Raw genomic sequence first — 14,195 nt, 5'->3', positions numbered from 1 at the left:
GCCCCATTACTTACCAAACGGGTCGTATTTTCATTTGGTGTTCAGTAGGCCTAGCAGTATACATCATTTGTATTTATTTTTGAAACCTGCATGGGACTGATTTTTTTTTAAAACAGTAACCATTCAGTTCAAGGACCTGACCCGACATCGGGCTGATTTTATCCTTTGTCAAAAACGAAACTTATGCCCAACATTCTTTGGGGCAACACAGAGAATGACTTAACCCTGCAGATATTCGATAATCTAAAAGGAAAATTGCAAAGAATATTTTTAAGACACTGGACTTCACGGTTTCCGCTCCTTTAAACAGACCATTACATATTTATGTACATGTATTACTTCAAAATTTTTCCCCATGTGAATTTAGTCGAAACTGTCAAACGGAAATGAGCAAGTCTTCAAAATTGTCTTCCAGGTAGTTCCATGTCGTTATAAAGTCATTCAGCGTTGCAACCAACCAACCTTTGCAGTTGTCTGTGAGTTCTTCGTTTCCTGAAATGAGCAACACCTCCGATTCTATTACAGGCATATTTGTAACTCGGCAAACACTCGTGTTTGCAATGCAGAACCTTTCCTTTCTCCGAAGTCAACCTCCGTTTGACAATTGCTTACCTTAACCGTACTTCCTGGCTCGGAAGCAGCTCAGCACAAACTCATAAACCGGGAAAACTTCGAGCAAACTATAACCACAAAGAAGAGGCAGGGTCGACAGTTCATTCTGCTGTCATTGTTGACGTTTTCTGTAAAAGAATATTTCCCATTCGGTTTCCTGTATTAACCTTAGGGAAATATTTGTTGACTTCCTAGCTGTGTGTTTGTAAACGGAGTCTCTGTAAGGACTCAGACTCAGCTTGAAAACATCCACGGGGAAAACTCCCAGTTTACCCGCGCAGATGTTGTAAATAATGTGTCACGTGCTATTTGTAAAGCATAATTACAACAAAGTGGAGTGCATTTCTTTTAAACGTGCACAGAATTTCACAGCTGAGTCACATACATTACATTAAATTTCAGGCTTATTGAAAATAAGATATATACGACGATCATGAACGGTTGGGTGTGTGTGTGTGTGTGGGGGGGGTGGTTTATAACACAAAATGCAGCTGAAATTCTGTGATTGAACCATAATGTTGGTTCCCCAAATTCTTGTTCTTAAACCCCTCCCCCGTCACTCGTCGTGTTTGTTCGGTCTTAATTTTGTAGAAATTGACAAGATAACTTTACAAGGTGTGAAGAGGATCACTGCCATACAGTCTTGATTGCTTGGTTAGACTTTTCATCAGCATTAGGACAAACTCCTTACATTTTTGTGGCCGTAATACTTTCTTCAACTGATATCCGGTAAATCGACGCTCTTGGAAAAAGTTTCTAGAATGTCTTTTGCCATTCAGGGACGTTTACACAATTGTTCAATGATTTAAGCAAAATCAGCCGCTAATCTACTCATAAAAAGTGCATCTTATAAGAAATTATTGCAACTTCCTAGTTTTAACTCATTCCAAATGTCCAGTTTTGCATCTAGGAGGGGGGAGGGGCGAAGGAGGAGGAACGTCCCCCCTCAGAGACAAGCTATCATTTTTAAAGAAACGATACCGGTATACTACGAGTACTATCTTTCGTCTTTGTGGGATTGTGAGGATTCTTTTGCTGACGGAAAAAAGGACCGTCTTTTTTTGTTGCGAAAAATTCGATTGAGCACCCCGGACCCAAAACCTGGATATGCAGTCGTAGTAACTAGAATCTTGTATACATGTACCGGACATTCCTCTTCACTTTGTAAAAGCTATCTTGATTTTATCACATCTCAGGACCGGCGTGCCGGCTTTTACACCCCCAACATGTAAGAATTGGTAACACCAAAGAGGCTGGCTTTTACGGGAATCCGTAATGCAAACAAGACCCTATTGTCCATGGGTACAGTGTGGGCCGTGCGTCGTGGGAGACTTGTACTTTGGCCGCCCAAACAAATCTCGGCGGGCATGATTTGCACCGTTCCATTCTTCCTGTCGCAGTGATTCGTTGAGTTGGTGCTTTTATCCAACTGCAAATACACCGGATCAGGGAACTGAGACATCAAACGAAATGGTCGAGTTCTGACAAAAAATTTGAAAATTGAAAGGTTGCCGTCCACATTTGGCCGGTCACTGTATGACACGGGCGAGATTCATCGTTCCCGCACAATTTAATGGGGACATTTCTCAAAGACTCCCTCGTCGTACACAGTTTTTTTTTTCGAGGATGATATTCACAATTACATTCACCTTATTAGCAATTCCAGATTCTTCGAACTTGTCCTCGATTGTCGAACAAATGTGACAAGCACACCCCAACACCTTGCTTTGGGAACATTACAATACCAGCGTTCTTCATAATAGGAACTTCGCTTGAATGACTTTTCAGCGAGCGGCAGTTCAACCTTTGACAGTCACAAAATGGAGCCGGAGCAGTAGGTCTACATTATCATGACCTGAAAAATATTCCACCCGGTTTCGTTTCTAGGTTATGACTTTGTTTGCTTATTTTTTTGTTTTTGTTTTTTTTAACAAATAAAAGGATAGGAAACACTTGGGTCTGGGTTCAGTACCCGTATCAGATCAAAGTTCTCTGTGCAGTCGTTCTCTTTTTAAATCCACCTGCTGACTAACACCGGTTGTCAGCAGGTGTTTGCTAAGGGCATACGTGGTGGGATATCCTTGTCGGGATCCCCGGCTAAATAATCATGCTTGCGGAAGGTCCACTATGATTTATCAAGTAGTCAGGTATTAAAAATAGTTGATGTGGTCTAGATCTGTGCAATGGTAGTGTTGTACGGACTGCTAGAACGATGTGTGGAGAACTTTCCATATTAATTTTTTGGGGTAAATAAGAAACAGTCTAATGTTTATGTTCCCTATTGAACCTCCAGTGTTTTTTTTTTAAAGTTACACGTCAGTCATGTGTGAGCATTCTAGGGAAAAGCTATTTAACCGAATACATGTAAATGTCAACTGGCAGCAAGTTCGAAGTACATGTAAGTCATGCGTCAATTTTTGCTAGTCCAAGTCCAGTCACAAGTCAAAGCTGATAGTCAAGTCGACCTGATTCTGATTCGAGTCCAAGTCACCCGACTCGATTCAACCACTCTAAAAACAACGTCTACAATCGTACCTAGCGATGAAGAATACAATAACGCATGCGCGGATGTATCATAAATAATTATGTTTGCTTGACATACATGTTCATGTGACAAGATGCCCCTGATCCATGGCCCGAAGGGGCCGTCCCAGCACACAGGAAAGCAGTAAAAATTAGGGCAAAGTACATGTACATGTAACATTGCGACAAGTTTCCAAGAAAGTGTTGCCTCTGAAACTGGCGCAATGGCTTGTGACTCAGGCGGAACTCAACCACCCGGAAGTGAGAAGTGTCATTCCAGCGTGCACGGGCTTTAGATAGGCCTTGATAAAAGATGACTTTGACAGAATAGAAGCAGTAGGACCTTCACAAGCAGAATGTGCTGAATTTAAATGAATGAAATGAATTGATTCTCGTGATATTTTATGACACACAGGCAGGGCTCAGAGTTAGGTGTGCACAACATCGTGTAGTATGTGCAAGAGCACACATTTTACCGGCCAGAGAGCCTCATCAGAACGTACCACGGGCTCTCGCCGCAAAGCAGCGGCGGAGATCACAGACTACCGAGGGCGGAGCGCGCCAAATATTATCAGCATGACGGAGCTCACGACAGCTGTCAAGAAGGGAGATCTAAGCTCCGTGCGCAGGGTGTTCTCCCTGTTGACCTCGGAGGAGGCAGAGAACGCAGTCAGGTACCAGACACCGGAGACCAGGGAGACGCTGCTCTTCTGTGCTTGCGTCACGGGGCAACTCGAGACGGCGCGGTTCCTGCTGGCGATGGGACGGGACCAGAGAGACGTGTGCACTGCCTGGGGGGCCGTGCCCCTGCACGCTGCCGCCGAGCGGTGTCACGAAGATATTGTCAGGTAGGAACACAAGCTCGTAATGATGGGATAGGAAAACATGGTAACCTCTTTTAAAGTTTAGTTCTAAGCAGTTTCATGTTGCATCAGGATGATGTTGTAGGGATGTAGCAAACTTGAATTTTTCAATGTATTATCAAAACTTGTACTTGTTATCAAGAGTTGCTTAACACTTCACATCGGTACCCCAACAACAAAATGTAGGCCGTGCATCTTTCCAAATAGGCCTACGTAGTAAGAAAATGTCTAGAACACTTTGTCGCGGTGAAGCGGTAATGATATTAACTAATCTTTCCAAACCTTAGCACAGCTTTTTTGTAGATTTTTTTTGCCATAACGAAGCATTCAGTGTATGCGTCCATTATTTATATTGGACATGCAAATTCACCGACGCACAGGGAATTATTTTTTGCACGAATTTCTGATCATCGCCAGTGAACTGCGAAGGTGAGCTGGGTGCTGACGTTTGACAAATTCCACGAAATAAAAATGATGTGCGGAGAGTGGAAGAAATGAATGCAAATGATCGAAAATGTCTCTTAAAAAAGAGGGGGAAAAAGAAGAAAAAGAGGCTGGGGATTAAAGGATTTTTGCTCGCTGGGGTGGAGCTCTCACCTCACAGACCTTAGTCGTGGCAGAAAGAGGAATAGCTCTTTGGGTAGGGAGGCAAACAAGAGTATAGCAGGCTGACAAATCATCACATAGAGGGGTCAAATTTCTCCATCTCCTCTTTATTTTCTTTCCGTTCGTCCCATTTCTTAAAAAAAAATTTCCATTTTCTGGGTTTGTGGAAAGTCGTTATTAAGCCGGTGAAAACGTGAACGATCTGAAACTCCGTGAACACCCGTCCTCCATCACGTGTCGCTCGATCCCCACGTATGTGACTGTGGAATGACCTTTCCTTGTGTAACCGAAATCTTTAATGAATGCGTCCACAAACAAGAATCCCATGTGCGACACATTCTGTGTGAAATTTTCGTTCTTGTCTGTGTGGAGGCTTTCGGAACAAGGCTTGAGAACGGCCGTGATTTTCAAGTTGGCCATTAATTTGTTAATTCTACCAAAATGAAGCCAACACCTCGGCTTTTGGATTTGTAAAGGGTTAGACTGCTCACAAAGTAAACCGTAATTACACAAAACAAGGCTGGCCTATCAAAAGAACAGAATGTATGAATCAATTAGACACATTGTATTGTCTGCACCTTTTTTTTAAAAGTAAACTAAGCTTTTTGATTGTTTCCTTCAAAGAAAAATTAAGTATTCGTATCGGTGAGCCCAGTTTTTCTCTAGACAGACAACTATGGTTTCAAGTCCTTTAACTGAAGTTTTGCGTAAATTGTGCCAAATTTACAAAAGCTATGAAGGAGGAACTTAACCAAGTTTGGTTTTGTATTACGTTCAGAACTGCAAATGGCCAAAAGGTCACACGTTATTGGAATTTGTATTAGATTCATGTCATGTAGGGTATAGGTCATGCGCAGCAAAGATTAAGGTCACCATATATATTACAGCATCAGTAGAATCGAATGTGCCTTCCGCGTCAGGAATGCCGAGCGATGACGTCATTGCAGGGACTGGTCGATGATGACATAATCCGGGAAATCACCTTCTGTGACGTGCCGCGTGCTACGAGATACTGCCTGCCACCCGATTTCGCGTTCTGCTGTCACCCGGTTAATCGAAGTGTGTAACGCTGCATGTTGTTAGCTGGGCATTAATTTGTGCTTCTTCAAGGACAAAAAAGGTCTCCACGACTTTTGCTGTTCCAGTTTAGAAACGTTCGAGCGCGTGTTCTGATGATAGAAATGTGGGGCTTTTATGCATCACTCGTGGCTTGAAATGTATAAAACATGGTGCGAAGTCTGTGGGAAGGACAACTTCTGCACAGGTTAACTTTCAACAAGTTTATGGGTCTAGTAAAGTCGAAAACAAGAAATAAACTCACTCAATTTTATGTGGCGATTTTGGTTTGTCGTTTATCATCCGATGTCAAGTGCAAACATAAGGAAATTTCGATGGGAATTTCAACAAGACCGGAAAGTTTATTCCCCTATAGCTTTACATTGGTGAATGAGCATGATGGGGAAGGGAAATAATTTCCTGAAGGTTATATGGAGATCTCTGTCCGGCGAAACAAGGAAATTCGATGACTTTAAAGGATTTACTTCTTTCTGCAAAGAGAACTTACGCGTGCGAAGGAATGGTGCAATTAATGTATTCTAAAAGTACACTTGACGCAGAGCAAGCTTTTATTGAGAGAACTTCCGTGTGACCGTAGGGACGGAAATTTCGCAAAGAAACGTAGGAGCAAGAGACTATGCATATAATAACTGAACAAAACTGCTTGTGCACAATCTAGACGAGAGACAACAATGCCGGAACATTTGTGGGCAGAGAGCCGGTCTTAAACAGAATCATTTTGAACTCTTCTTAGATTTATCCTTCAAGCGCGCTGGGTCACATATTCCCTGACCTGTTCGAAAGGACGTCGGAACACCCGTCCGTATACATGACCCACACGAGTGAGGCAGGATATCTAAAGCTCTCGTCACTGATCTACATTTAAAAAAAGGCCTCAACAATCTGGATAGGGCATTGGTTGTTAAAAGAGAAACCAGTATCACTGCTCCGATCCGCCACAAATGGGTCTTTTGTTTGTTTAATGAATGGAGTTTAGACTGGTTCCATACGCACTTGCCAGTGGAGGGATCAGGAAAGAGCTTTGCACAACTCGGAATGGTTGATAAACTGTCTATATTTTGTACAAGTGCACCAGAGGCTCTTATTGGACCATTCTGCTCACGCTAGAAATCTTTAGGTTGCACATGCTCCGTGCACAAAAAGCTGCAGAGAATCACAGAATTTCCTCGCGGTTTCTGGAGATATCTATTTTCGATGAGAATCCCTAACCGCATGCGTGTCCCAGTACAATGACAAGCATGTGGTTACCCGCGTAACTTAATTTAAGGTAAGGGCTGGTGACAAAGACTAGTAAGGAGACGGAGTAGGTCCGCCATATTCCTGGCGGGGCATTGTCGCTGCTGATTCTTTTGATGGTGGTGCTCGAGTTCAGTAGCCGGATTTTCCCCCGTCTGCCGGTATTTGCTTTCAAACAGCGTCCTCGTATCGTAGAACTTTTTACTGTTAACCCGGTACTTCAAACCAGACAGGATGTGAACTTCAGAGGTGTTTTACAGGGCACAAAAAAGTTACCAATCCAGGGAGTCTACCCCTTTTGATCATGTGCTTTAAAAAATGTTCACAAGGCTCCGACTTTAAGGCAGCAGGGAATGACAAATCGTCCACGCAAACGAAGCTCACGCTTCAATGAAGAAAAATCCGGATTTCTTTTTATATTGGATGAATGGAGTTGTGGGTGCAAAGCCCGGATCGGAACGTACTCATTCGAAATCCCAGATTATCCAAAACCAGGATATGAAAACGTCGGTAATTTTGTGGTTTAACAGTGCACCGTAACGTGAGCTCATTCCTGTCCACTGGACAAGGTTTTGATCACATCCAACTCCCGGTATTCCAGGGATTGGGTTCAGGGCCCAGATATCGCCTGTTACGCCGGATGAAGGCGTACCAGCGCTTTGCCTTGTCGGTCATCCTTGACAAAATAATGAACTGTCCGTTTCATTTCTGCGCTTTGTTTAAAATTTTCGAGCTTGACAAACAAATCAAACTAAAAAACAAACTGAAACAAAAGAAAGAAACAAACAAACACACCAACAAAACAAACAGCCCCAAAAGAAAAGCACCTAAACAAAACGGGCAAACTCAAAACAAGAGCAATAAAGAAAAACAAACAGCAACGACAACGACGACGACGACAAACAATAGCAATACAGCAACACAAACAGCAACAACCTCAGTTAAATCAACACCAGAAACAGCAGCAACGAGAAAGAATCCATCAGGAGGAAAAAGCAAAATATGAACTGCTATCTTATCCCTGAAAACAACCCCCCTCAAAAAATGCTTCTTCATCCTTGAAAAAAACCCTGCTTCTTTGAACCCATGAAGAGGAGAAAGGATTTTTTTAAAAATTGCAACCGGGAAAATGAGGTGATTCATTAGGCTCTTCGGCTTGAATTAAAACACAGACAAGGGAAAGTGAAACCGTTAAATCTGATTGATGAAGTTTGTGATGAAACTTGAATGAGAGTGCTTCCCGTTTCGCTTCCCAATTTTACTTCTGCATCGATTTTTTGTTACCAACAGCTGTTTCGTTCGTTGCTGCTCAGTAAATGTTTCTTCTTGTTCCTGCGCCCTTGAAGCGCCAACTTTCGAGAGTTTAAGGAAAAGGAAAGCAGAAAATTGTATCACTCTAAAATACAGGAACAATTACGCAATCCTATATGGTATGTCCGTGTCAAGGGTATCACGTCTTTACTATTTCCTTCAGTAATCCTTTGCCAGGAAGATCTTTTTTTTCTCTTTACTTAAGTGCTGTTGCTCGATGGAGCCATCATCTTTTCACGAGAGATGATACCCCCTCAATGCTCACAGCACACCCACCTCGCACATGCATCACAATGTCGCCTCTCATTCCCTTGCAAAAATTCAATGACTGTTTTCGGCAACGTGAGTGGTGTTCCGCATTTGGTTACAAAGACTGATGCTCTGCAAGGGACCGTTACATCCGTTTCTTTATCCATCCAATAGCCAGTTTTTACTTTTGATTTTTTTTTGTTTGAAACCAGCCCGTTGGCTCAGATTAATTCGGGAGGCTGCCGTACGCAAACCATACGTGCCTGGGAAATTGACTCTTGATAACACGAAAGGAGTCACTTCGAGACCCGGATATTATGACACGATTGACACATTCGAACAATAGAAATACCATTCCATTCGTAAGAAAGTTCCGCTTCCTTGTTGTCTTTATCATCCCATTGGGACCCAACATCATTAACGGTTGTTTTAGAGTTTAAAGTGGGCGATGTAAATCTAGGCAGTCACGAAATTACGTTTTAAGAGTCGTCATTGGTACGGAATCAATGTTACAAAGCTGCTTTCAAGATAGCGGCTGTATATAATTATATTCAAGAGAATATTGAAATCTTCCAATTTGATTTAATAAGTCATATTATTAAATCAACTCAAAGAAGACGATAAGCTCCAAGAATTTCCCCCCATTAAAGCTGTTGTCTTTCTTCCCCTTTTGATGACATAGGCTGCTCTTGAAAAATGGCGCAGACATGAACGCCCAGACAAGCTACGGGGACACGCCCCTCCACCTGGCGGCGTTTCGGGGCCACTATACGACAGTGCGGTGTCTAGTGGAGGCCGGATGCGACCTGCACATCGTGAATTCCAAGGGGAAGACGGCACTGGACGACGCGTCAGCAGCCAGGCACCAACGCATCGTGCAGTACCTCGGAGCCGTAATGTATCCAGGTGTGTATCTTCCCGTAGAATTTCCGGTGTGCTGCACTTGGTCTCACAACAGAATAATTAGTGTTAAATGATTAATAAAACTGAATAATAAAACAACGTCATAAATAACAGCAGAGACACAAAAACCACAGTAAAACGAATTAAAGTGCACATATTTGCCACCCAAACTTTTTCATTCGACGGGCTTTTTAAAGGTCCCGAATTAGGGATGCATTTTCCGTGATCCTATTGCATCTCCACGGGATTATTGTGTCCCCTTTAACTTAAGGAATCTTTCTCTATGATTCTTAGCCAATAGCAGTCTTTTAACCGCCATACTCTACCCTTCAACGAAATCCCTGCTCTGATCAGCATTTCGGAATAGGGTTCTTCTCTGTCACTTTCCTAATAGGAACTAAAACGAAGCAACAACTTCAATTTTTGTTGAGCTAGCAAAGAAGGATGATGTTGAAGTTGTCTAAGTATGTAGAATAAAGTAAACTTTCACCGAAGAATTGAATGCGGTGCCATAAATGTCTTTGTTCTTTTCTGTCTTTGTTTGCAACATAAATCTAATTATAATTATGTGCTGACTTTTGGTTCAGATACTGATGACTGCGCCAGGAATCATCAGGAGAGGAAATTGACCAATGACAAGATAGATTTGATGAAGACGCGGCCGCTGGCCCCACCAATCAGAACCATACAAAAGTTGGACCGTTGCATTTCATGGCACAGTTGTCCCAGCAACATCCTCCGAGGGAGTTGCTCGCCGGACGAAGGAGCCAGAAATTCTTGGCAGAACGGTAGAAGGCACTCCGCCGCGTCGACAGTGGCGTCGTTAGAGTCGAGCGTGAACGATCTCAGCATGACGACGGCTTTTTCTCCGCGGCGGGACAACCACAGGGGCATGAATGTCATCCCAGAGGTCACCAACGACACCGGCAACCAGCGGCATCAGTGTAACCACCGGGAGCCGCGTCAGGAGCATGCTGCTACCCCCGTGACGTCAAGCCCCGTGGCTGCGAGAACATGTGCTGAGAAACGGCGAGATTACAGGGACCGAAGCGCCAGCGACTCTCGGGTGGAGTACCTGGAGAAGATGGTGGAGCATCTTCGGCAAGGGCTCACGGCGACCCAGGAGGAACTGGGGAGGACAAGGGTCGAGCTGAGGCGAGCCAACGACCAACTGCAATTACCTCCATGCAGAATGAACACAGGGGACGGGCCTGGGTGCGCCTGTGGGCCAAAAGGCACAGTCAGACTGGTTCTGAATGTACGAGATCAGGATTTGGGCCATCTGTATTGAAAAACCATTCAAGCACTCGTTTGTTACCAGTGGCGTAACTAGGGATAAATGTCCGCGGGCGCACAGGGGTACACACATTTTTTCAAGAAGCACCACAAGAAAATAAGCTGCATCTGCATAACTTTATAAAATCAATGGAGATTTCAAATGGGGGGGGGGGACATCCACGGGGGGGGCACGTCCTAGTCACGCCACTGTTTGTTTGCACTAAATGTTTTAAATGATCTTGTATGGGTCCTTTGTACGGTTGGATGGAAAGAGGGGTTAAAACTTGAAGTTTTGGCAAGTTGCAAGTTGGATTCATTTGCTTAATAGCTGAGCAGTTTGCACGAGCAACGACGCTATAGAGTATTTTGCTTGGTAAGTGTGGCCTCCCTTGTGTCTCGATGTGGTGCTTCGGGTAGACTCGACTTATGGTTTGGTATAAGCCTGATGGTTGTCAGACTAAACAGTAAATATAGCATGCAATGTGCAAGGGAGCACAACTTCATTCTCCGCTTGTTTTGTCTAAATTTGGAGTCCATTTTAATCAGAATATTAGTCGAGAGAACTAGAGAATTTGTACTTTCCGTATGAATTTGTAAATTTTGTAAATGATTATTGGGTCGAAGAGCGATTACACTTACGCAGAATACACCAAAGCTCTCACAAAATTCGGATTCGAGAGAGCCAGGCATTTCGAAGCACTGCTGCACATTATTACTCCTCGAACTGCAGCTTGAAGTTGTGTAATGAAAATTGCAAGCCATTCCACAAATCCCGGCACTTAGTTTTTGCAACATCATTAGGCCAAAATGCTTCATATCCGTTTCAGCGCCTTTACCTCACTTCGTGGGCATTATATTTTCCTTCAGTCGTTCAAAAAATGAGATTCCTTCGCTTTGTATTCAGTTTTCAGTAACCGGAGGCCTTGGATAGGGCAACCAGTCGTTATTTTTTCCCCTCTTTCAGAGGAGAACTTACGTGCGTGAAGAGGTACTTTTGACACAGCACTCGGCCTTGATTGTGATTTGCAATTGTAGACAAGAGACCGATTGCGCCTACTAAGCCACGTGACCTAAAGTGGGTATCAAACATCAACAAACCTGGCGTCCTCCCATCGCAAAGTGTCTCATATTAAGTGCCATTTAGCAAAAATAAAGCCGAGGGTCAGTATAAAAGCACCCAGACTTCTGATGTATTGAGTATTTGACAGAAAAATCGGCTTTGTTTTTTTATAACACGATTTGCTATGGGAGGACGCCATTAGTGCTTGATACCTAATGTAGATCACGTGAGTTAGCGGGTGCACTCGGTCTATTATCTTGCTTTGTTTTTTGTCACAGTTTTAAATCAAGACAAAGTTGCAAGATTACTTATTTTCTAAGCCACTCTTGGCCAGTAAAATGCTTTTATCTAAATTATTATTATTTTTTCGCAATGGGCAGTTGGTGGAAGCAGGATACTTTCCTTGTAACGTTGACTAGGCCTATATGTATATTTTGGCAAATGTTAATTACATAGCACACTTTTTATTTTGTCATACTTTTATGTAATAACATTCGATTGTTATCACTATTCTTTTTGTGGGAGATGTCTTGGGAAAAAACAGTTTCCCCAAGTATTTTATCATCGACAATACCGGCGCTGGACCGGTTTGAGTCAACGATAATTTAGAGGTTTATTTGCACTGACAGAGTTGACAAATGGTTTAGGAACGCGATTGGTGAATATTAATGCTTGCAACAAACTTTGCTTTTGGTACAAGAAAGCGAACAAAACTCATTCTCTGTGAGAAATCAAGTTGAGAAAACTTCTCATTTTACAGAATCTTCGCATACAAAATCAAACGTGTATGCCACAAAATAAATCTTATTATTACACAAATTTATTTTCTTGAAGTTGTACTTATGTTCAGGGGAACCTATTTAAATCTGGTGAAAAGTTTTATGTTTGTTTATGTGGGCTTATAGATTATGACGTTTTGGGTTCTGTCCCGTGCGTATTTCCCTCTCGTATGATAATTTACGTCACTGTACACAGTATTTACTCAGTATACATGTACATACGATGCTAATGGCAACCTGCCACTACTTGCACTTTAATTCCGGCTTTGTTCAATGACGTCAGGCAACGGGACACCTCCCCGATTCACTCAGTGGAGGCAAACACATTTTTTGGCACGTAGGCAGTTTCGTGGTGCTTGCGGTCGTTCACATAGCCTACATTCTCAGCATGCGCCGCCTCTGAATTGCTAGCCGACATTGATCACCGAAATTTGTACTATCTTCTTTGAAATTTCGAAGCATGAAATACGTCAAAAGTAAGAATGTCAGACAAGACTAAGACTCAAGTAAACAGGTGAATATAGGCCACGATTTCTGTTTAAAACGTGGATTTTATTCAGTTATTCATTAAAATAACTATTTTAAAATCTTGGCTTTTGGTTCAATTTGTAAAATTGTGAAATGGTGTCGTTAATTAATTTGTGGATGAAATCGAATACAAATAGACTTTGAAATATACATCAACCCAGAATAACATCTCTGTTGCAAGCAGTTATTTTACAATTAGCAATAAATACCAGGAATACTGAGTTTCAACTGACGACGAGAATTTTTTATTTCGGCGCCCGTAGCACAACACCTTTTTGCAGTCTTTAATAATGTTGTTAGAAAATATCGTGAACTTCCTCCTGCAGCAATCGATTGGAGATGTTCTCTGAATTGGCCACACTTCACATGCATGGCACAAACACACAGATGCCGTGACCGACATATATCACGTGTTTTTATATTTCCCAATCCGAATTAAAAATCAATAGTTACAAGTGTCACATATTTAGCTGAGAGCTTCAAGAACAATTAAAACAGGAATAATCGTTCACCGACAAGATACGTACCATGTAAAAGGAAATCACGATGTCGTGTTCCTTTTGACCGCAAAGCATCAAATTATAAACCAGAAAGCTTCCTCCCTCATTGAAAACTATGTAGGCCTACAACCAAAAGGGCATCTATTCTTCAAGGGAGAGAAAGAGATAGAGAGAGGGAGGGAGGGAAACCAAAACGGAGCTCACTTCATGCTTGGCACAGCTGGAATCACAGGCATCGCTAAAGATCATTTTGAATGGGGGGGGGTGCCACATGAAATTTGCCGACGGACCGTCACACAAAACGAGTGTACTGTAGTCCGAGTCCCTCGCCCCACACCAACCTGATATTTTTTAAATTTTACCGACAGACCATGATTTTGCCGACATAACTAACCAAATGGGGGTGTGACCCCCCCCCCCCCAGCGACGCCTGCACAGCTGGTACAGATCCCAGGAGTCTTAAGGCCAATTTCCCAGTAATTCCGAAATCAGAAAGAGCGATGTAAGCTCATTGTTTCGACGTATCATCTCGTATCTTTGTGAACACGTGAAGATAATAGCAGGAAACGCGATACTACTCTGCTGTTTTACATGTATATTGAACAAGATTATTGAACAGGCAAGAAAATCAAAAGGCCCTTGGGAATGATCCCGACTCATTTTGGCCGAC

General features: G+C 42.7%; 1 protein-coding gene across 1 annotated transcript; it reads left to right on the top strand.

Moving 5' to 3' along the window:
* The first annotated feature begins 3,193 nt into the window (after positions 1–3,193).
* Positions 3,194–13,246, top strand: LOC110974153 (uncharacterized). The gene is made up of 3 exons (XM_022225557.2): positions 3,194–3,983; positions 9,160–9,383; positions 9,968–13,246. Exons 1-3 carry the CDS (start codon positions 3,589–3,591, stop codon positions 10,669–10,671), a joined length of 1,323 nt encoding a protein of 440 aa, XP_022081249.2. The 5' UTR covers positions 3,194–3,588; the 3' UTR covers positions 10,672–13,246.
* Positions 13,247–14,195: the final 949 nt, after the last annotated feature.

Source organism: Acanthaster planci, linkage group LG04 (genome assembly GCF_054643075.1).
Source record: "Acanthaster planci isolate LZ-2023a linkage group LG04, COTS_SCS, whole genome shotgun sequence".
Lineage (NCBI taxonomy): Eukaryota > Metazoa > Echinodermata > Asteroidea > Valvatida > Acanthasteridae > Acanthaster > Acanthaster planci.
The sequence above is the reverse complement of the archived record's forward strand: the minus strand, read 5'-3'. Positions and strand labels throughout refer to the sequence as shown.

Bases quoted from the DNA above. Each gene is read 5' to 3' on its own strand.
- LOC110974153 (XM_022225557.2), top strand. From the start codon at position 3,589: ATGTGCAAGAGCACACATTTTACCGGCCAGAGAGCCTCATCAGAACGT. The intron at 3,984-9,159 runs GTAGGAACACAA...TTGATGACATAG, and splicing joins TGTCACGAAGATATTGTCAG to GCTGCTCTTGAAAAATGGCG. The intron at 9,384-9,967 runs GTGTGTATCTTC...CTTTTGGTTCAG, and splicing joins CGGAGCCGTAATGTATCCAG to ATACTGATGACTGCGCCAGG.